The following is a 24,217-nucleotide window of genomic DNA, read 5'->3' on the forward strand; positions in this document are numbered from 1 at the left end:
AAGATCCTCAGGTGCTGGACAACTCCTGAACTCAGAGCAATGGCCCTGTATTCCAGGTTTTCCTGAAAGGATGGATGTGAAAAGCACGAACCCAGCAGGTTTGGATTTCCACTTGCTGTGAAGTATCACAGGAAAATGCTGGAATGATTAAAAACCTGTGAATTCCACACCTGCAGCTGAGGGACCTCGGCTCCAACACAGCAGTGGGTGTCCCTGGACAGCCCTGCACTCTCTCCCAGCGGCAAAACAACAGCAGGTAGGGCACTAATTACTAATTACAGCTTCTCATCTCAGTCTGGAGATAAGGAGGGAATGAAGATGGTGACATGGGGACCTTCAGTGCTGTTCCATCACAGACTCCCCAAACCACTGAGACTCTCTCAAACCACTGTTCTACCTCAAAAGGGCACCATGAGCTAAAAATCCATCAAAACAAAGGGAGTGTTTATCAATTAAATCCATAGAACCACAGAATGGTTTAGATTGGAAGGACTCTGAAGACCATCTCATTCCATCCCCAGCCATGGGCAGGGACACCTTCCACGACGTTTTACAAAATAACATCCCCCAAAAGACACCCTAAACCAGAAACAAGCCCCGCCACCACATATGGTTCCCACAGCCAGAACAGTGGATAATTAAATTACCAGTTGCTAAATATGAACTGATGTAAAACTTAAGGTAACTGAAAAATTGTCTTTGACTTGAGATCAATAGCAGGACTGAAAGATTCATCTGCACATAATTAGCAGAGAGATTTGCATCAAAATCGTGTACCCATATGCTGCAATAGGACTGGAGCCCATTAGTTCTCTTGTAAGGCTGAGATACTTTGGGTAGCACAAAAAAAAAAAAAAAAAGGTCTCTAACAAGAAAAAAAAAGGAAATTCTAAAAGCTTTAGAATTATTTCTGAAGGCAATAAATGTTCATTAACGAATAAAGTTACTCTAAAGCCTATTTATAGGCTCTGGTTTACATTACGGCCTCCCTGCAATGACTCATTGGCTCCTTAGTCTAGAATAAAAAGTTGACATTCTACAAAAATGGGTCAAAGAAATTCTTTTTTAATCTCTTGCAAGAACCTAAAAGAGGTTCCTGAAGTGAACAGCTTTTAAACACCAACAGAATGACTACATAACTTGTAAAAGTGAATTATTTAGATTCAAACACTTTCTCTACCTACATTTAATTAAAACCCTGTGTTTTTTCAGCAATCATGAAGCTGAATGAATTGTTTAATTAATTACTATTGTTCAAGTGTTTACTTTGCTCCCCAATGACACAAACCACCTGCACCTCCAAAGTCCCACATTTTGTAAGGACGAGACCACTGACAGGTTAAAATAGCAATTACTTGGAGCAGTGACTCTTTTTTCTGTGGTTGTTGCTTTGCATGCAGAAATCAGTATTTTTTTAGTGCTCTAATGAGATTTGGAAGCTTTGCCAAGAGATCAGGAGCAAGGAATGGATGAAGAAATGGATCTCATGTCCAGCTGTCCCAGCACTTGTCCAGGGCTGTGAAGCTCACTGGTGCTGACCATCAACACGAGCTCAAATCCTTCCTGCATTTTCTGAAATTCCATCTTAAAACACCTGAAGTTCTCATAAAACATGTAATATACAAATTAGCAGCTATAAATCTATTCCATTGTAAATTTCCTTGGTTTTTTTTCATGAACAGTTTAATTCTTACAAGGCTCAGTTGGTTTCAAGTTCTCCTTATGTTGATGTCAATCCTGACACCGAAATCTGCTGAACAGGAATCAGCAGCTGACCCAGAAACTGGGTTCATTAAGTCCATAATTAGATTGATTTCCTAAATTAGCCAGTTTTTGGAGAACAGGACAAACCTCTCCTATGAAGACAGGCTGGGAGAGCTGGGGGGTTCCCCTGGAGAAGAGAAGGCTCCAGGGAGACCTGAGAGCCCCTTGCAGGGCCTAAAGGGGCTCCAGGAGAGCTGGAGAGGGACTTGGGACAAGGCATGGAGGGACAGGACAAGGGGAATGGCTTCCCACTGCCAGAGGGCAGGGTTAGATGGGATATTGGGAAGGAATTCCTGGCTGGGAAGGTGGGCAGGCCCTGGCACAGGTTGCCCAGAGAAGCTGTGGCTGCTCCTGCATCCCTGGGAGTGTCCAAGGCCAGGTTGGAACAGCCTGGGATAGTGGAAGGTGTCCCTGCCCATGGCAGGGGTGGGACTGGATGGGCTTGAAGGTCCTTCCAATCTAAACCATTCTGGGATTCTGTAATTGTAAAATCTTCCATCTCCAAGGATGGAGCCACAGCAGGAGGTACCAGGAAAACGTTTGAGAAATCTCTCCAGGCCCACTGACACTGAGCAGAACTGAGCAGGAGAAACCTAAAAAACCCTAAACATTTCCCCAATCAAGACTTGTGAACTCATCAGGATTAGAGAGGGCAGAACAGGGATTCAGATCCTTATGGGATGGAAGAGCTCTCTGAGAATCCTGAAATCCAGAGATCAAAACCCTTCCACTCCACAGCCCCAGGAAGATGGAGCATTCAGGGTCTCTCCTGGCAGCAAGGAGAAATCCAAGTGCACAGCCCACCTGGGTCATTTGGAGGCATTTCATGAGTGTAATTACAGTTCATTTTCCTTTGAGACAGGGAACAGTAACAACCTCCCCAGACTGGTGAAGACTCACTATGGAAAAAACTTCCTCTCCTGAGCTGGGGGTTCAAGAAGTGCTGCACAAAACACCTTCAAAATCCTTTTTAGCACAGCCACGTTTGCCAAAGAGAAAAAAGGTAACTCTAATAAGAGATTTTTCCTCTCCAAACTGAGATTTTTATATAAATAGAAGTAGAATTCAATTATCCCAAGTGTCAAACAACTCTACTCAAAACAACTCCTCGAAATGGATAGAAATAAGAATTTTGTATTCAATCAAACTGAGCACACCCACACAGCAACTAAATGAACCTCTTTGTCAATATTCAGCAAATTTTAAGCCTGTTCTAAGTTCAAACTCTGGCAATTTCTGGGACAAACGTTATTTTAAAAGCAGTTTTGAATTCCCACGAAACAAGTGAAATATTTTTAAGTCTTATTTCGCCCTTGGTGTCTCTACAGCCACACAAGTTACCCACCCTCCTAAAATTCACTGCAGAATTCCAAATTCAGATGGAAGCCACGGAGTTTTCAGTGGGAAGAGCACAAACAGCAAAGCTGAAAGAAAAGCAGCATCAAAACGAGAAATCCATACCCAGTCCATAAACTTGGCAGCTGAAAAGAAGCCCCAATAAAAAGAAATTTTTCATACTTGTTGCCACCTGCCCCCCCCTTCCTGCTCTGCACGGCTGGAAAAGAGCAAAACAGGGGCCAACCTATTTAACTAAACAGTTTTTATTAAAGCAAAAGAAAAGCAAGAATCTATAAAGTACCAAGTGATCCTATTAGTTCCACCAGACTAAAATCATACAGTCTACGTATGTGGTCCTTTCAGCCACATCTGTTATGAGCCATTTTGATGCCCCAAAGCAGAGAATATTTGACTATATTTATCAGGCACTGAGTGCAAATTGGGATTTTTCTCCTCAGTAACAAGAAAAGAAGCCGTAAGAATTATAAGACGTTTGTGTTTGCAACAGTTAAGGCCAAATTAATTGTTGTACTCCGTGATTTTTCTCTTTAAGGAACACGCAAAGTGCAACAAAGGTAGGGGATTGATGGTGTAATTCAGAGATAATGAGCTAAATATCCAATATCCAGAACTGCAGCCAAACAGATAAATGCTAAATGCTTGTGATTTGTATTCACCCATTTTTAGTGTCGATTGTTCATGTCCCATTAGTGCCTCAGTGCCGAAGTTTCCTTCAAATAAACTCCGGGACGAATTCTTTGCACAAAAAACCACCCCATTCTTGAGTGCTCTTTCAGGCCGAGATTGAAATGCAGATTCCAAAAATACATCAGTCACTTATTTCAACTCTAGACCTTTGAAAATCCAGATCAATTGCCTTTTGTCAGCGTCTTTCCATGGAGAGCAAGACATTTCTGCTTAGCCCCATGGAAAAGCTTCGGGAGCCCTTTGGAAGAGGCAGGAATATTGATAGTTTGAAACGTCCCCGCGCCGTTTCAGAGGAATTTATTGACATTTTCGGAATATTCCCCCACGTTTGAATCCCTGGGAGGAAAGGCCGGTGCCACGGGACAGACTGGGGCGTGAATGGAGAAGCTTTAAGGCCCTGAGGTTTGCTCTTGTGCCGAGTTTGGGGCGGGAGGCAGGGCGAGCTTCGCCCCCAAAACACAAAACCCTCCCGTCCTTCTGGGCAGCCAAGGCTGGGAAAGGAATCACAGACACCCAAGTGGTTTGGCAACTGTAAGTGACAGAAGCTGAGCTAAATCCTCTGTTTACACTGGGGATTAGGAGGGGGGGATTGTGCCGGGCTGGTCAAGGGAAGCTGCTCCCCGGCAGCCCGTGGGGCAGCGCCACAAAGCCAGGCCTGGTAGGAAGTGACCCATAAACGGCTCCCGAGCAAGGATTTACACAAAGCCAGTCTGCCCCAGAGAAACTCCATATGACCATTAACTGGCCGGCACGGCCTGCCAGGAGGCCTAATTACAGCCCTACAGAGCCCCCAGACAAAGGCTGGAGAGCTTTAGCCCAGGGATGATCTGCTTTCTACTGACTTGAGAGAGTCCATATAGAGCCACAAAGAGAAAGAGCTTTAAGCTTGGAAATTCTCCCAAGGGACAAAGCATTGTGGCTGAGCCTGCAAGGCCCACATGCAACGTACTTCAGATGGGCTTAAACATCCCACCCTCTCCAAATTAACATTCAACTACTGCCTGCTTAACATCTGCTCGGGCGCGGCGACGTGGGGGGAGCTCGTCAGGGGCTGCAGGAGGCTTCCTGCCACCTCAACGTTGGGAAATCCAACTCAATAAAGTCACAGAAATACGAATTTAGAGCCCAGCCCGACAGCTTCTACTTCAGTAAATCAAAAACCTCGAGGATTAAAGTGGAGGGTTTCAGCACCTCCCAGCACTGCCCTTAATGAGAACAAAGGTACTGACACTATTTACACCTACAAAGAGAAACAACGCTCAACAAAGTCAGCGTGAACACAGGACTTGGAGGCAAAACTTCCTGCCAGCACTACAGTACCTGGATGGAAGAATGACCACCTTCCCCTCCTCTCCCTCACACACACAGGTGAATGTTTTTTATCTCCCCAGCTCTCCCACAACGAGAGACCAGAAGTCACAATTCCCATCTCCACAACGCAGCAGAAAGAAATAAATCTAAATAAAAAGCGCCTGTTCAACTGCTTGTTACCTCCTGTCTCTTAGAGAAAGCAGTTGTTAGTATCTGAAATAATACCTAAGTTAAATTCTAAAAGCAGATTTTTTCCCAAGATCCCAAATATCTGCAACAGGGAAATTCAGAGAGGAAAATAAAGACAAGAAATTCAAGAAATTGCCCAGAGAAGCTGTGGCTGCCCCAGCCCTGGAAGTGTCCAAGGCCGGGTTGGAGCAACCTGGGATAGTGGAAGGTGTCCCTGCCCAGGGCAGGGGTGGCACTGGATGAGCTTTAAGGTCCCTTCCACCCCAAACCATTCCAGGATTCCATGATGTCCGTAGGGATGAACCAGGAGGGGACCATCCCAAATGTCTCTCAGACACAGCCAGATATTCCACAAGTTCATCCCCAGCTTTGGGAGGGTCTCCAGCCCTACACACCCAACCAGCTTCATTCCTCATTCACAGCTTTGTTCATCACTACCAAGCACAGGCTGAAATTTTATCTGATATCCAATTAAATCAAACAGCACCTCTACAACAGCAACAACCACCAACCTGCTGCCCCTGAGCTCCTGGAAAAGCTGCTGAGCAACGGTCTAACACAAATTTATTCTTCATTTTTAACACCAAAAGGCAAAAAAACTGCTGATTTTGCAATGAGTAAACACACTAAAAGATATTGAAATAACACTCTTGTCACTCCAACTTAATAAAAATTAAATACATTTGACTGGATGCAGGACTGAGGTTGATTTCATAAAGGTCTGAGATGCCCAATTTTGGGTGGCAAAAAAAGACATTAAGTCTCTTTGGTTCTTTAAGAACAACTTGCAGCTCCAATCCAAGATTCAGCCCTCAGTGGTGAATATTTAAATTTAACGATACCACAGACCTTTGAGATGTTTCTAGAAATTTTGGAGCCTGGGTGATGATGATGATGATGTACAACCCAGAGTTACCTTTTCTCCATTAAAATTAAAACACTGGAATGGAAAGCTGAGGTGTGAGTGATGGGAGCAGAACACACACATTGTGCTTTTGAGGTCAGGGCTGTCACATCTGTTTTATAATTACACGTTTTAAGGATTTACTAAAAGTTCTGGAGAACAAGGAATGAATTGGAAGGCAGACAGTGCAAAAACCTGGATTCCTTTTGGAAAATGAGACACCAGCAATGTGAGAAGATTATTCCTAAAAACCCAAGGTTTTCAAAAGGGGAAAAATTAAAAAAACCTCACAGATTTTTCTTATAAATTGCAGCTTTTAGGTTAAAAATGCAAATAGGAAAGTAAAGAGAAACATGGATTTATTACAATATATATAAAATACCGAAAGCTTTCCTTCTTGGGTGACAAACTGACACAGTTTAATAAGAAAATCAAACCAGGAATGTTAAAACAGGAATGTTTTCCTCTGTAGAGAATTAATCTGTAGATCTGCCTCTTGATCTGAGCCATTTGGGAAGCTTTGGAAAAGCCTTTTGGAAAGCTTGCCATCACTTCAAATAAATAAATAATAAATAAATAAATAAACAAACGAATAAATAAATAAATAAATAAATAAATAAATACATGCACTAATTCAGATCAGTCCTAACAAATAAAAGAAAGACATTTTAAAAAAATTAAAACCCTAAAATTTGGAGAGAACAAAATAGAGTCTCAGTAGTAGCAGCAGCAGCCACAGGACAAATGTGTGTGGTCCAAGTGTAAAATATCACTTATTTATTTCCTTAAAGGGATTACTAAGTGCCAGTGATGATGCAAATCAGTTTCACCTTAACCTGGAATTTGATTTACAGAGAACGGGACCCAACATTTGCCAAAAACCGGATCAAACTGTTACCTGATATTACAAAAATCAAATGCCTTTTTGAAGAATATCATTTTACTCACCGGCTGCCTCCAGAACCAGCTGTAGTCTGGCCTTGGCCTGTTCAGCAGGAGTCTGAAAGAGAGGATTTATCAGCCTTAGAAAGTTTGGACATTGGAGATCTGAGCTGTGCTGTTCCCAGCGCCAACGGGGAGCTCCTGCTTCCACCAGCCCAGAACCTGCCAGCTGACACCAGCCCTGCCACCCTGACTCAGGGGCCACCAAGTAAATCTTTCAGGACTGACAAGAAATATCGTCCCTGCCGTGCTGTGGCACCAGCACCAGCCTGAGCTCCACCACCACGGCCGGGCTGGAACCTCCCCCAGCTCCTCTCAGCCCTCCCCACCGCTGGGGACAGAAGCACCAGCACCCAGGGCTCCCAAACACTCCCAACCTATCCCTGACACGATGAACAGGGTGAGCTTTCCACCCTTCTCCCCTGCTCTGTTTGGATGTTTGCCTCTCCTTGCAGGTATTCCCTGGCATCCTCTGGGCCGAGGAGCGCCTCGTTGGCCGTGTCCCCGCTCTGCAAACGCTCCCCAGCGATGCTGCAACTGTGTCCAATGTGCTTGCCACCACTCTAAGTTTGAAGCCACTCCAACGTTGCCACAGTTAAATTTACACAGGCAAACCCCATTTGTCACGCAGTTCAGAAGTCGATTATTTCTGGAAGCGCCGGGAAAAGTTCGGGAGGGGTTTCTGCTCTGCTCTAAAAACAAAGGGATGGAAATTTTTGGTGCTCTTGTTTGGCTTAGAAAACTCTTCCAGGCAGGCACTGCCACTGGAATATTTTTTTTCTGATAACCAGTAGAAGTCTGCAGCCTCCCAGTTTCACCCCATTTCCCACACAAGTATTAACCCAGGGAAGAAAAGCTGAGAGAGCTGGGATTGTCCAGCCTGGAGAAGAGAAGAGAAGCTCAGGGGTGATAAAATTGTGGCCTTCCAGGACCTGAAGGAGTTACAGAAAAGATGGAGACTATTTCCAAGGGATGGAGTGACAGGACAAGGGGGAATGGCTTCCCACAGCCAGAGAGCAGGATTAGATGGGATAAAACACGGAGCTCCACCAATCCCGACACAACTGATCCCCCTCTTCCCACTCCTTTTCCTACTTCTCCCATGGAGGTACAAATGTGTCTTGTTGGTATGAGGTAGGACAGACTAAATTCCTTCTTTTCCTCAGCAGTATCCCACTGGGAACTGCCCAGGAAGCTGCTTTGGAGGCTCCTTCCCCTTTGCCCTCACACCAAGTGCTAATTGCTTCCCGGACACGGGATCACCCGCAGGGGAACTCCACACACATGCCTTTATTAGCAATCAATATGCCCTAAACAACCAGTAGATGAAGGATTCTTAAATAAAGGTGACTCAGTTGGCCCCAGAAAGCGTTTTTTCCAACCGGTGGATGAGGCCAATACTCAGAGAAAAGAAGACAATTTCAGCCGAAAAGCACAGTCAGACCCTCCAACGAGCCGGTGGCAACTGTGAGGACAACCAGCAATGTGTGATAACAACCAGCTCCTGGAGGCTACTATTGATTTAGGAGACCATTAAGAGACAAAATTCAGAAAGGCCCTCAGGAAAGCTAAAAGTGATTGGTGGAGGAAACATTACCAGGGTGATGTCGAGCAGAACCCTCGTGTTCCCCTCGTGTTCTCCAGCACAACACAGGAGGTAAAGAATTCAAACAGAGCAGTAAAAATAACTGAACTGAGCATTTCTGGTGGCAGCTGGTGCAGGTACCCACCAATTCCCTCGAATTCCTTACCAAGCACTTCATAAAACGACCTGAGGTGTTCCAAGCACCTCCAGGGACTGATTTTACCCAACCCCAAAAGTGTCTGCTGACAGGCTGGAATCACCCCTTAGAAACTCATGGTTTTCTCACAGGACACCCCAAACCACAGATATCCACGGATTAACAGTTGCTCTTAATACCTCAAGCCAGAATTTGATTAGATAAACTCCATTTTTAACACCAGCTGTTTTAGGAAGATGTGACACATCCTTCCTACCTCGTATTTCTTTGCAGTTCATCTACTCAATCCCATCACTACTGCTCTGATAACTGTTGTATTTTTAATAAAATCACACTAAAACCAATGTCTCATAACTTTAAATTTGGTGCTTTTTATGTAAAACCCCCCACAAGTTGCTGTGTGTGATGGGCAGCTCCAGACATGCCATGAGTGCCATGGTTGGCTTCCAAAATATTCCATTTCAAGAGGATTCAGCTTTTAAATTTACTAATTCATATCTTTGAACAAACCCTTTAATTCAACTATAGATTTTATTTGTTAAATTGTTCCTGCTACCTGGGATGAATCACAAACCTTTCTGACTGAGAAAGGTGAAAAATTGAGAACACTTGAGGAAAAAATTTAAGAAACATGAAGTTTATGAAGAGAGTCCAAGTTTCTGTTGGAGCCAAGGACTGGAAATATTGCTGAGCAGAGCACGTGGCTCTTGGCAGCACTGGAAAACTGGATTATCCCAGGATTCCAGCAGTTCACGGCCTGCAGTACTCTGAGGGGCAATGCTCCCTTCCCAAATTTGGGTGATTATGGAATTTCATACAGAATGTGTCTAAAATGTGCCCAAAGTGGTTGTGTTCAGTTCCTTCTGTTCATCACTAATGACACTGGGTGGGTACAATTTACCTCCAGGACTTCTCTGCCTCAAAACATCTCGATAAAAACACAAATTATTTGTGATGGTGATCAATTTTTGTGGTTTTTTTTTTTACCCAATTCTTTTATCTTTGCATTTGATAAAGACAAACCCAACAGCCATTTGGCCCTCAAAGGGAAAATTCCAGTCTAAAAGCAAAATCTAAACAAAACCCCAAGGACTCAGTGAATAAACACTAATTAGGTACCTCCATACACGATCTCAAAAGCTGAGCACAAATCCATCCTCCCTCTTTAACTCCAGCCTCGTCATCCTTTTCCTGGGGACATTTATCCAACCTTTCCCAACACCTGATCAGCTCAAAAAAAAGGTTAAGGAGAAGTGCAGTGAACAAAAAGAACACACATTTCCCAGCTGTCTGAGGAGGTGGCTGCCCAAAACCCCTGGGAATTCTTCCAGAGGGGGTCAGAAACCAAAAGCAAACGTTGTTTGGAATGAATTCCAGAGAAAAGAAGGGCTGGCAAGGTTGAGAATAGAAGAGAAATTCCCAAGTGGAGAGAAGCAGAGGAGAGGGTTCCCCAGGCAATGAGGTGTCAGAGAGGCTGGGGTTAGTGGGGATGAGGAGGATTGTTCAGCAGGGATAAAGCCCTGCCATGAAATGGCTGGAATTCACATGGAAAAAGGAGCAAAAGGAAACCAAACCACATTAATTGACTGTCTGAGAGGGGTCTCCATGGGAAAACCAGCCCCACCTCCCAAACCTGGCCAGGCTCTCTAACACAGGGATACAGGGCTTGGAAAGACAAGCCGATGTTTTCCTGGAAGTGCCAAAAGGTTTTCATTCAAATCCTGTGTAAAAGATCAGAAAATCAGGAATCAGGGCCCACATTCACCAAAATCCACTTCTCCCAGGAATGAGAAATTGCTGCCTGTTCCTGTTACACTGGAATGGTTTTCCAGCTGCACTGGGGATCTGGGAATGACACTGAACAATGGCAGCCCATCCAATTTATTCTCCCAATTTATGGGGAAAGCCTTTAGCAGAGGAATGGTGGATTCCTTTTCAGGAATTATTCCTCATCAGGTGATTAAAAACAATAATTACCAAAGACACTGAAAATAAAGAACTTATTTGTCTGAGAGGACACTTCACAGGAGCATAAAATACTAAAATAAAAATAAAACCAACAGAGATTGAGAACTTGTAATCAGCATCTTTCCCTTGCATAAGCCTTTGAGGTGGCAAATTCCAAAGTGCCAGAGGACCATTTTTCACATTAAACACATCAAAATAAAATCCCAGGGAAGAATTCATAAGATGAATTAATAACACAGAAATATAATAAGCACATCTGGCACTATTTGAATTAAACCTCTACATTTTCAGCCATAAATCAGCTGAAAAGATTGGATGGTAAAATGATATTTATGTCTGAGTCGGAGCTTTTCCTCTGATCCAATTAATCAGCAGCAACACTCTGGTACAGGACCAGTGTCCTGACTGGATACAGATCCACCTGTTCCCAAAAAAATCAGCATTGCTTCCCAGAGAGACGAGGTTTGATCGTTCCACACAAGGTGGGGGGAAAAAAAAAAATCACATCTGATTGAGGCTAAAACCAAATCAACCTCTGAGGAAAAAGCAACAATGGATTACTGGAACGAAATCAAAGGCTGTGGCAAAAAAACTCCAAGACATGGAGTGATTTTCGGGATCCAAATCAGTTTTTGCAGCAAGTGCTCCTTTAAAAGGACCAGAAAATGCAATGTATTAATTTCAGTGAAAATTATTGAGGAAAAGCAAGGGAAAAGGGCTTCCTACTGGGAGTGGATGCAGAAAACTGGATTAGCCAGTCGGCAGAAATAGAGAGTTGTAAATAAGATTTAAAAATAAATTAATCCAGGTCTTTTAAAAAGGAAAAATTACTGGAAATGTTCAACTTACACGGCCATAAACTCTGCGTGAGCTCTTTAATAAGGGAGGGAATAGAGATAATATTGGATCCAGACACACACTAAAGGCTGAAAAATTACCCCCCATCTATTTATTCACTTGCAGCCTGGAATATCATCTGTTAGACTGACATTTGCATGGAAATAGAGGAACAATCCCCCAAAAGTCCAATGTATTGACAAAGAGGTGATAAAACAGAGATTTCTGCATCCACATCCGCTGGTCATTACTCTAAAAATTCCTATTCTTCTTAATCTACCCTCTGAAAATTGCTCAGTTTATTAATTTCTGAGCTGAATTCGAACTGAGTCCGAGCACGACAGGGGGAGCAGAACCCAAAATTAAAGGCAGCAACGATCCCCGCTGCTTTAAAAAAACGATAAGGTTATTAACAGTTAGCTTCTAAATGTGGCTTTTCATTTCTCTTTCACAGTTCTATATTTCTGCCACAGTGTATTACAATTAAGCTGCGTGTGTACATAAAAATAGCAGCAGATCAACCCAGGTTTTGATCAAAATGTTTAATTAACACATTAGAAGCCGTTCTGCAAACAGTTGGACTGGCTGGAAATACAGGAGCACAACCAACAGGTACCAGGGATTAATTAGGAGCAGGAGGAGTTCAGCCCTGAATTAACTGCTTTATTTTCTCCCACAACCTTCTCTAAACACACTGAAATTTTTCAGACACGGGGGAATCACATTCCCTTTGGAATCTTTGGGTTGAAAGGCATTAATTGAAAAATAGCAGGAAAAAACCCCACATTTTGGAAGTGAAAAGCATTTCCAGCATCACCAGGATCTTGTGATCTCTAAATCAGCACTCAGTTTAAAAATAATCCAATGTTCTACCCCAAATCAGGCCTAATTACACAGGAATTAATCTGAGCTTAATCAAGATCACACATTATAAATAAAATAGTGCATTTTCTCTTCAGTCTAAGGTTCAATGCTCAACTCACCTCCCTTCCTGACTGCTTTAACTTCTAAAAGAATCACCTGTGTTTCCTGCTTTTGGCTGCTTCTCTCGACAAATAAATACCACATAAAATGTGGAGGGGGAAACATAATTATTCTGAGGAGAACCTGCATAAAATCAGGGCGAAGGGATTCGTATTTTAGACACATACCACAGAGAGTTGGGTGAATTTATGCCTCGCTCCCAGTGTTGGGCTGTTCCGTACCCAAGATATGCAATAAAATACAATCATCACACCAAAGACCTTCAGGTAAAAAAATCCCCAAAAGAAGAGGAGAAAGAACCCCCTAAAAAGCTGAATTTGATGGTGGCCTCGGTAATTAGATTAATAATTAATTCCACTTACACCCAAGTGTTTGTTTGTTGGAGAAAACCCTCCCAGGAAATGCATTTAAACTTGGGGCTGGTGAAGCAGCCACCGTCCTCCATAAAGTTCCTTTATATATTTTTCCACAATATGCACAAAACCAGAATATGAAATCAGAAACATTTTACACATTCTCATACTTCAGAGAGCACTAACAGCATTTTACTAGTCGAAAGCACTTTATCTTCATGTCTCTATAAGGCAGAGTTGGTGCATAATAATGTAATTTATATTGCCTAAATGTTATTTTGGGAGCATTGCATCATTTCTCAAACTTCATGACCTTTACAATTTTCGAAACTTTTATTTCCCTCATTATTCTGAACAGATTTCATTACATATTTTGAATGTAAACAACCCTGAATAATGATGGCCCCATTACGGATGTACAGCGCTGACAATCGGGCGCGGGGCCGAGATGGAAACCCAGTGCATTAATTTCCCTCTCATCTCCCGCAACTGCGCTCCCATAAAAAGTTTTATACTCAACTCACATAAATCATGGGCAAGAAAAATGAGAAAATCTGGTGGCTAACTCATCTTCCAGCATTCTGCGAAAATGAAATTCACTGAAATACCTATCAAAACTGCAATCATCAAGAGATAATGTCTGCTTAGGTCTATCTGCACTTTCCGATTTAATTTCCTCCGTGCCCTTGACATCCACAGATACCATTAAGATTAAGCGCCGAGAGTAACTGAGCAGTTCCCCCTTTTTGATATATGGGGCCCAGGCACTAAATGGAATATCATCATTTGAAAATTAATGCAATATTTCTTTTGTTAGTTTTTTTTTTTTTGGTCGCTGTTGGGAGCGGGCCGGAGCCGTCGCTTCCCCCCCTCCCACCCGCGGTAATTTCCCGGCGCGAAGGCGGCGCAATCACGGCAGCCCCGGGCGGGGGTCACCCCCACCACCCTTAACGAGCCCACCCCGCACGCCAGCACATGGGATGGGATCATCAGAGCAACGAGCATGGAAATGTGTGTGCAGATTAACCTCTGCTTCAGCTTTCCATCAGCCCTCCCATCAACCCGCCCGTGCGGGGTCGGGGCTCGGCACAGGTGCCAAGGGAGGTGCCAGCCGGGATATTCCATGGAGTTATGGACTCTCCCTCCCATCAGTCCCATCGTCCACAGCCCGGCCTGCCCCGTCAGGCTTACAGGAGTCAAAGTCCTGGAGCAACTATGAAAGGGATGGCAGAGGGAAATTAAAAAAAAAAACAGGCCCAAGGGTCAGGTGGATGAAAGGTCAGCGGTGCCCAAACCTGGTGGAGGTTCGTTATTAAGCGAGGATGATCAAAGTTTACTTTTTAATAAAGACACGAAGACATGAAAGCCTCCAGCGCTGCTTTATGTGGAGCTGCTCTGGTTTGCTAATGCAAAGTGACAGGGTAAAACTGGGTCCTTTTACAAAGTTTAGACCAAATTTGTCGCTGTTGTAACAACAAACTACTTCAACCCTTTGAATGTTCCCCCATTAACATATTCTGCCTAGGATGGTTTGATACCACGGCCGTTTGATTAAATATCTGGAGCTAAAAGCACAAAACCCTCAGAACAAACAAAAGTGGTGTGTGCACATTAATTTAATACATATTCAGGACAGTGGGTTCTCCACAAATCCTTCGGATCTCCAGAGCCCCTCTGGAGGAGGAGCCCGTATTTCATCCCCGTAGGCAAATGGAGCCAAACAGAATGGCTTTTTCCATGGATATTCATAAGCCATTGATCTTCTGCAGCGTGATTGCCTAATGTGAACCTGGTCCAAAGCTTCTGAAGGAGCTGGAAAGGTTTCCAGGGGCCTGCTGAGAGCAGGGCTGGTGTTTAAACACTGACCCTGGCTGAGGGACCGCTCCAGACAGCCACCCACCCCTGACGAGGTCGGGGACACCACGGGGACCATCTCAGGGGGGACACAGCCAGCCCTGCCACTGCTCCTCAAAAAGCACCTCCCAGGCTGCTGCCAGGCCTGATTTTGGTGAGATTCAAGTTTAAAATTCACCTGAACAAGCAGCAGTGACCGAAAAGTTCATCTAAGCAAAGCATCTCAGGTGTAAAAGGCCTTAACTCTGTGCCCATGCAAGAAATGAGATGTGGATGACTGGAATGAGGAAGGAAATAAATGCACCAGCATTTTTTATGGCATCACAAACTACAGACCAAAATCTCCAAGGGTTCTGGCACCACCAGCACATCCCAGCACCACTTCCCTTCCACTAACCTCATGCAGAAAAGGATTTCACTTGTACATTTTAATTTCAGGATAATTTCCCGTTCTTAGAGACTTTCTGCCCAACTCCTTCCTGAAGCAGCTCCAGGATAAAGACTCTGGTCCCATCACAGGGATATCAAGGCCAGCTTGGACAGGGCTTGGAACAACCTGGTCTATGGAAGGTGTCCCTGTCCTGACTGGATGAGCTTTAAGGTCCTTCCAACCCAAACCAGTCTGGGATTTGGGATGTTTGGATCCCATTGCCCAAACGAGAAGAAAAGCAGGTTATGAAGTTCAGACAAAATGCCAAATTGCCATAACTGCACCCCAGCAGCACATTCCTGATCTTCTGGACTAGAGGTTCCTCCTCAGGGATCTCACCCAGGAGAGGAATTTGGTCAGAAACCAAGGGGCATGAAAATTGTAATTCCCATTGATTTTCCTAAGGGAATTTTTTTCAGGTTTAATGATTAGGATATGGGAGAAAGAATGTCTTTCATTTAAAAAAAAAACAAACACATAGTGAAATAGTTTGTTTTCAAATAATCCACTTTCAACAGGAAAAAATCCCACCCCTCCCTTCACCCTGACACTGCTACAGTACGAGACAATTCCAGCCTGCAGAGTATAATTGACCAGCATGGAATTTTGCCAGTATAGCAAGATAAACACAATTATTCCTATTAAGAGCGTTAATTAATTGTTTGTGAGCACAAATAATTGGCTGCTTGGTTTTACAGCTCATTAGAAAGCCAACAACTCTCTCAGACATCCCTGTCCAGGGGCTGGTCAGGGACCACCAAGCTGTGACCACCAGAACTGGGAACTGAGACAATCAGGGAGAGGGGACACTGAAATCAAACTCCAGAAAAACAAAATACTGAAAGCTGGGAAATAAATTTTAACAGTAAAGAAGTAACATTTAGCAAAATGTGAACACTTAATAAAGGAGTGGCTTGTTCTGTTTGGGGTTTTGGTTCTTTGGGGTTTGAGGGGTTTTTTTTCTGGTTGCTCCATTGGAAGGAGTCCAGAGGAGGCCATGGAGATGCCCCACGGCTGGAGCCCCTCTGGAGCCAGGCTGGGAGAGCTGGGGGGGTTCCCCTGGAGAAGAGAAGGATCCAGGGAGACCTGAGAGCCCCTGGCAGGGCCTAAAGGGGCTCCAGGAGAGCTGGAGAGGGACTGGGGACAAGGGATGGAGCGACAGGACACAGGGAATGGCTTCCCACTGCCAGAGGGCAGGGAGAGATGGGATAGTGGGAAGGAATTCCTGGCTGGGAGGGTGGGCAGGCCCTGGTACAGGTTGCCCAGAGAAGCTGTGGCTGCCCCAGCCCTGGGAGTGTCCAAGGCCAGGTTGGAGCAACCTGGGCTGGTGGGAGGTGTCCCTGCCCATGGCAGGGGTGGGACTGGATGGGTTTTAAGACCCCTCACATTAAATGTAAAGCAGCTCAGGTACCAGCGCTCTGCAGAGGATCTTTCCAGCACATTTTGTCCCCATCCCATCAAAACCCTGCACACCAATGACCTCTATTCCTGACCCCCACCTCCCCAGGCCACTCCAAACCCCCAGAGCCTCTTCCTCCCCACCTCCAGGTGTGAGGTGCTGTCATAAATCAGCCCTGCAGCTCAGGCTGTCACAGAAACCCCAACTGAGACCAGGCCCCAGCTCATCTGTCAAGGCACAGCACTTGAGAACACACGAGAAACACCCCAGGAACCTGTGGGATTACAGCTCCCTGACACCAGCAGAGCAACGAAACACTCCCAAAACTTATTGAAGAGATCCAAGCTGCACGTGAAACACCCCTGGAAGCAGCAAACAGGACGAATTTTCCCAACTGCTCTAAGAACTGGGCTCTTTATTCCATCTGCAGGTTCAAACCCTGGCGGCAGGAGAACGTTTCAGGTGCCACCATTTACAAAGGGCAGCTGTTGACAGCTGTGCCAGGAGACACATCCCTTTCCCCCCGGGGCACCCAGGTTTGATTTCTCACGGCAGGATGGAACAGGACGGACGCTTTAGACGCTCCACGACAAAATTCAGCAGCAGTTTGAACGCTGGACTGAGCCAGACGTGCCGTTAATAGCGAATATTTTAATTTAATGGGATTTAAGAACCTGTTTAAATGAACTATTTCATGTTCCAGGGATTGCTGGTACAACCAGCCGAGGCTCAACCAGCTTCTGACTTGTGACAATATTGCATTTCCTCCAGTTTTGATCAACTGATGGGTTTTTAATGCTAAGCCTGGCTTGCCATCACTTGGTTTAATATGTTTACTTAACCCAAAAACATTTTGCACCTCAATTATTATTTGCTGCTGCGGCACTGAATGGAATTTAAGCCGATCCATTATTCATAAAGCAAAGACAAGAGAAAACACAAAGCTGTGCACTTCTTTCAAAGCCTCCAAATGACTAAAACACACCATATTTATGCATGGAATATTTGATTGTGTCTCTGGCTCTTTCCCTTTCTTTTTTTTTTTTAAATTTTTTTTTTTTTTTTAATCACAAGTTTGTTGTTTTCAGATCAGGATATGCCAAAAATCCAACACCAAACAATTTTTTGTTTATAATGAAGGCAATCATCAATCCAAGGATTGTAGTCCCGTTCATTTCATCTCTACATCAAAAAAAAGTAATTTAAAAAAAATTAAAATTCCCTTGAAATGGGGAGATAAATGAAAATGTGAGTGCCTTCACATAATAACAGTAGGCTGACCCTCTGGGAAATGGTTGACTTTCTCAATTCAAGGTATTCAAAGCTCATTCAAAAGTGTTCATTTGGAATGCAGATATCAAAGATGATGCAAATGTTCAAGAGAAAATTAAAACTTACCAGATGTTCTAATCCAGCTTTGATGTTTCCAGAGTCCCTGTAACAGAAGAACAAAAGTTCTAAACAGTTGCTAAACCCTTGTCTGCAACGATTTATGTTTAACTGGGAGATGGTAAAGCTGTGTAATTACTTGAGTATGGAAAATTTTTACTTTTAATAAATATATTTACTTGCAATGCCTAAAAAATATTGATCATCTTAATTATTTAAACCCTCAAACATTACCTGCCTTTAAATTGCTATAAACTGCAGCAGGACATGCATTTAAAAAAAAAAAAACAAACAACATTTTAAATGTAATTATCCCACTGTTTCTACTGGAAATATTCCACCAGGACAGGGCATGGGGCTATTTATCAAGCCCACATTTGGTGGCTCCTGGTCCTGCTTTGCCACTGCTTGAATAATAAAATTCTGTGCCCATTTACAAGGTGATGGAGTGAATGAATTGTATATTAGCTCTGGGGTCGTGGCAGCCACGCTGCAACTTTGCATTTGATTCCTGGCAGCTGGAAAAAATCCAAATGCACAGGTAGAAAATGAGCAGGAACGTTGCATAAAGGCAGCTGCAAAGAGAATGGACCCAACTATCAAAGGAGAAACGCTGAAAAGCAGGAATTAGAGGGAAAATTAATCCTCACCACGTCCTGCTACAGGAAAAAAAAGAAAAAAAGATGTCAACAAATGAAAAGTCTCCAAATCTCAAACCACTGAACAGGGACTGGCTTCAAAATCCACTGGTTCCAGGTGCTGCCCACTTCCAAAACCATCCCCTGGGAGTGTCCCAGGCCAGGTTGGAGCGAGCTGGGCTGGTGGGAGGTGTCCCTGCCCATGGCAGGGGTGGCACTGGATGGGCTTTAAGATCCATCCCAGCCCAAAGCATTCCAGGATTCCCTGCTCTGTGTTTCAGGTGCTCAAGGCCTTTAAGGACTGGATTATTTGGGAGCAGGACACGGCAGGAGGAGCTCCCAGTCATCCAGCTCCCCCTGCCCCGTGCTGAGAACACACTTCATTCAATCAGAGGCCTCAAAACTGATAAAAAAAAAGATCCTGAAGTGGAAAATGCGAGGAGATTATTGGCAAATGAATAAAGATTTGTATCGAACCAATACAGCAGGGGTTGGGGGGGGTCCTTTTTTAATCATCCCCTGTCTCAAGCCTTGTGGGAACAGCGAGTTTCCCTTCCCCTCCTGCAGCACATCGATTCCTGAATTAGGCTGCAATATTAAATAATTAATATACTTGCCGTGATTGATGCTTTGCATTAGTTGAATATTAGGTTATCAATCAAAATCCACTTGGTTTAATGTAATAATATTGAAAAAGTGTCACTGGCTGTTCATCCAATTTGTAGTTGAGGCAGCACAGACAGGAATATTGGTGTAACACGAGGCCCTAACACAGGAAATGCACTGGTTGAACATCCATAAGGAAAACATTATCAAACTAACCAGGACAAGGCTGAGCTTGTCCTAAATAAACCTTGGGGCACCTGTCACTTCCAATGAAAACCCTTCCCAGCCAGAGGCTGCTGGGGATCAATGAGCCACCAGCGAAGCCACAGCAGCACCTGATCTTTTAGTTAAGCAATAGATCACAATATATCAAACAATTAGATATATTATCCAATTATATTATTTATATTATACAAATAGGAGTCCCATCCATCCTCCATCCCACACGTTCCCTCTGCATGACCAGACCTATGGCCTCACCTTTAATGGCTGCAGAATATCTTAACCCATAAATCACCACAAATAACAGCCAAGAGCAGCTTTGTGCACATCCAGTATTCCAAAACTCAGATAAAAGAACACCACAGACTTTTAGCAATCTGATGCCACCATCAGTAATAATGTTTTACTCCATTTTGCTGTTTACTCCACACACCAAGGTCCACATTTGCCTTTCATACCATTCCCAGGGCCCCACAGTTTGTTTGTTTTTTTTTGGTTCACTAGACAAGTTTGATTTTATTCTGGAGTTTTCCTTTTTTCCATCACAAAGCTCTGGAATGGTGTTTCCCCACTACAGCCAGGATTTTTGCTGTAAAATACCAGCTGATGAGCATTTAAAATCAGACATTAAACCAGCAAACATAACACTCAGGCTAATCCAAATGTTTCAGAATCACCAGGGGAAGAAATTCCAGCTCCATTTGAATCGTGGGCATGGGGGACCTGTAGCAACAAGCCAAGAATTCAATTAAGCAACTTCCAGGATCTTTAAGGTCCCATCCAACCCAAACCATTCTGGGATTCTCTAAATTTAGCCAGGACTGGGATTACTTAAATCCAGAGCAGGTAACTATTTGAAGTGTTGTTAACTTACAGGTTCTGGTTTCTTTGCCAGTCTACTAAATTAAAAATATTCACTAGCACTTGTTGGAAGTCATGATTTTAATCTGGAATATACTCATGTTCCTAAAAATAATCCCCATATCAAAGCAACCATTAATCAAGGGAAAATGTGCAATATCTTCAAAATATCCAAATTTAGGTATTATAAAATAGCCTGCAATATCACATAAATTTTACTTTTCAGCAAATTCATAGCAGTTTCCCCCAGGAACTGCAGAACTAAGACACATTTTCTTTGCCATGGTTTTTGGGTTTGAACCCATAGGCCATGGAATAATTCTATGGATTATCTGTACCTACGGATATTGCAGGATAATTTGGGTTGAAGGGCCCCTGGAGGGTGCAGAGTCTTATCCAGCTGAACTTGGAAGGCCAGCTCCAGGAGGAATGTGTCCTGCTGATCCAGTGTCCTCACTGGGAGCATCTGTTGCTTTCCCTCTGCTCCAAACACTTGTTTTGCATCCTCTCCCCCCCATCACAAACCACTCCAAAGAGCCTAAACCCCCTTCCTTGGTGACCTCCCTCCTCCTCAGGCTGGTGGGTACCACGAGCTGCCCCAAAGCCCCCTCTTGTCCAGGCTGAGCCCCCCCAGTCCCTCAGGTCCCTCCCAGGGAGCTGCTCCAGCCCCACCAGTCCCAGTGGCCTCAAGTGCCCCCTGGACATCCCAGTGTCTGACTCAGCCCCTCAGATCAATAAATCCCCTCCTCATCAGCCAGGCCTTTGGCAGAACCCCCCCCAGGTCCCCAGCACTACCCAGGAGCTGCAGGAGGAAGGTCACACACAGCGTTTGGGGTCACCAACCCCTCCAAAGGGGACCTGTTCACTCCACCCCTCCCAAGCCTGGCAGGTGTGACCAGGAATGTCACCCAGGTGGACATGGATAATCCTCCCAGAGCTCTCTGGCCCTTCCAATTCCCTTGGATGGTTCCACGAGCACACCACGACAATGCTGTCAATAATCTGCCAGGTGTCACCTGGAATAATCACCTCTTGTCTCACTATTCCTCTTGGATGAAGAGCCTCACAGCAGAAGGTGTTCCTGGAGCAACCTCACGTTTTCCTCTCTTTATCCTCACCTCAACCTTCAGCCTTCCCTACAAATCTTCCTCTGAGCAGCCCCCACACCTCCTATTTTTCTTTGGTGTGTTATCGATCCCCCCCTTTTATCTACCATTTTAGATCAATTATTTAGATGTTTATCTACTATTCTAGACAAACAACCTCAAACCAAACAGCTGAATCTCTTCAGGAGCTTCTTCAGGAACTTCAGCAGGTGACAAGGTATTAAACACTCACCAATACAAGGAAAGCAAAAAGGGATGAGTACGTGAAACCCACCTTGAGAGCTGGCCTGGTTTGGCCAATTGCTAATAAATTTAAATTTCAATGCCATAAAGACTCAAGGAGATCATATGCAGGTCATTTAGAAAAAGCAGAAGTCACCCCCTACACAAACACATTGGAGTAACTTGGGACTGCCCAGGAACTCGGTGGAATATAAAGAAAGGTAAATTGAATCATGCTAAAACCAGGGACTTCAAACAGGACACAAGGTGAAACAATTTCCATAATATGTTATCCTGGAGAGAAGGAAAATCGCTGCCCAAGAGACCTTATCAAATATTCAAGAGGGGGAAATATATATTTATATATAACTCCGGCTGCCAGAGTAAAATCCAAGGTTTTATGCAACTGAAATAAATACTGAAACTAAACAGAGGGGGGAACACCAAAACAGAGTGTTGATAGAACCAGTATTTCCAAATACACCCTACAAAAATATTCCTTTCCTTTGCATGTATTTCTCAGATGAATAACAGCCAAAATAACTCCCCAAAATCACCTGATTCAGTCTTATCAAGACTTCATGTCAGATATGGAAATACCAAAGCAGGTTTCTTTATCCTGGACACCAGTTCAAGCCACTCCTCACTAAACCTGGCAATTCCAAGGACCTCAGGAGATGCAAATCCTTGGAGTTTTCCACTGTGGAGTGGGGGTTTGATTGGTTTTTCCCCTTGATTTTCCCTGGAGTTTCCATATGTGGAGTGAGGTTTGGTGGCTTTTTCCCCTGGGTTTTGGGTGGGTGGATTTTGCCCTCCCTGTTCCACGCTCGGGGTTCCCTTCACACGGAGCCAAACCTCGCTCATCCCTGTCTGCATTCCCAGCAAACACAAATAATTAAGCATCAGGAATGTCATTGTGTTAACCAGCCTTCAGTAAATTAGACAACTTTGGCCTGCTTTACCTTCCCTGTAATATCATTTTGTAGATACTCAATTAAAACACATCCTGTAGGTGAAAGTGGAGGGAAACATTTCCAGCACGGCCCGGCAGCGCTGGTCGGAAGTGTTGCTAATTAGCCTCAAAGTACAAACCAGATTAGAAAAAAAGTAGCAAAAAGCCCAGCTTTGTAAATGCCCAGAACGCTGGGCTGAATATTAAACAAAGCCCTGCAAGTTTTAATGTCGGGAAGCACAACTACAGGGAAAAACTCTCCGGACTAGTAGCGAGTGTTACAGGTTAATGAGGAACACAGAAAGAGTGCACAGTAATTACCATACCCAGCACCTTCCCATCTGTGTTTGGATGGCTCTGGAATATAAACACAGTTGATCAGCATTAAGCCTGGAACTAATTACACATGTATTTGTGTTTGCATACTGGCAGGATAAACACTGAGAGCGGGAGCTCCCGAGGAACACTCGCGAGGCAGGGAGGAAATTTAAACGTTCTAAGCACTAAAACAATTTGACTACAATCAATTTTCCATTTTCTGAAAGCTTCCAAATCCCCCTCATTCACCCAATTACTACTGTACTTAACCTAATGAAATTTTATTCCGTGGGAACAATGCTATTCTCCAACAACAACAACAACAACAAAAATCTGAGCTTAAAAACTTCCAGACAAAGAATAAACTCCCAGAGAAAAAGATGCAAATAAAATGACTATCGTAATCTTTTGTTTTTGGTTCGCAAGTAGAAAAGTGAGGGGAAACAAAGGGCTGGAACATAGCATCTGTCATATCAGAATATAAAAAGATGATCCTGGCAGCAAATGAAAAAGCTCTAATTCATTTGCAAATCAAGCTGCCAGTTCTATTTCAAGCTGGCGGGAACTGTCAAGAGTTAACAAGATAATCACTTTCAATCCTGCCTTCAATGGTACATTACACTGTTATTCCATTCAATAAGGCCCTTCTTTGGGGCACTGGATGAATGGTTTTCATTTCTAACTCACACAAAAAGTTGCAAAAAAGGAAAAAAAAAAAAAAATCCATGGGGCTTAAGGAAGAAATCCCTTTATGGGCATTTATCTGCCGGCACTTGCTCGGAGGCAAAATGAGATATTTGGATACATTGGTGGCCATTCACTTCCTCTATTCCTTCAGGCCCTCAGTCTGGTGATAAAAAAAAAAAAATCCCACAAGGAAACCTCAAGCCTGTTTAGTTTGGGGTTAGTTGGGGGTAGGTTTTTTTGAACTATCTGTGCACATTAACCAAGCTCTGGAATAATCTCTGGTAAATACTTTACACCACACTGAGACAGCACCGTGCTTGAACGGCTCCATCTCTGCCCAAATTCAGTAGAAACCTGTCAAAAATAGTAAGTGCTCATGAAAATTGTGCTTAGGGAAACATTAACCAGCTCCTCATTAAATATTCAATCAGAGTTCCCAACCAAAGGCACCTGCCTTGGAGACCAGGCAATCTCCAACTTATCTGCATTCATT

General features: G+C 43.9%; 1 protein-coding gene across 1 annotated transcript in view; it reads right to left on the reverse strand.

Annotated features, from left to right (window-relative positions):
* Positions 1-24,217, reverse strand: part of RSRC1 (arginine and serine rich coiled-coil 1) — a 92,591-nt gene that overhangs the window by 30,370 nt on the left and 38,004 nt on the right. Inside the window, exons 6-7 of the mRNA XM_050308443.1 lie at positions 18,122-18,158; positions 7,163-7,214 (exon numbers count right to left, since the gene is read on the reverse strand). Of these exons, the coding sequence (XP_050164400.1) occupies positions 7,163-7,214; positions 18,122-18,158 (89 nt within the window). The remainder of the gene's footprint in view (positions 1-7,162; positions 7,215-18,121; positions 18,159-24,217) is intronic.

This window comes from Myiozetetes cayanensis, unplaced genomic scaffold (genome assembly GCF_022539395.1).
Source record: "Myiozetetes cayanensis isolate MyiCay16 unplaced genomic scaffold, myiCay2020 scf13, whole genome shotgun sequence".
NCBI classification, from domain to species: Eukaryota; Metazoa; Chordata; class Aves; order Passeriformes; family Tyrannidae; genus Myiozetetes; species Myiozetetes cayanensis.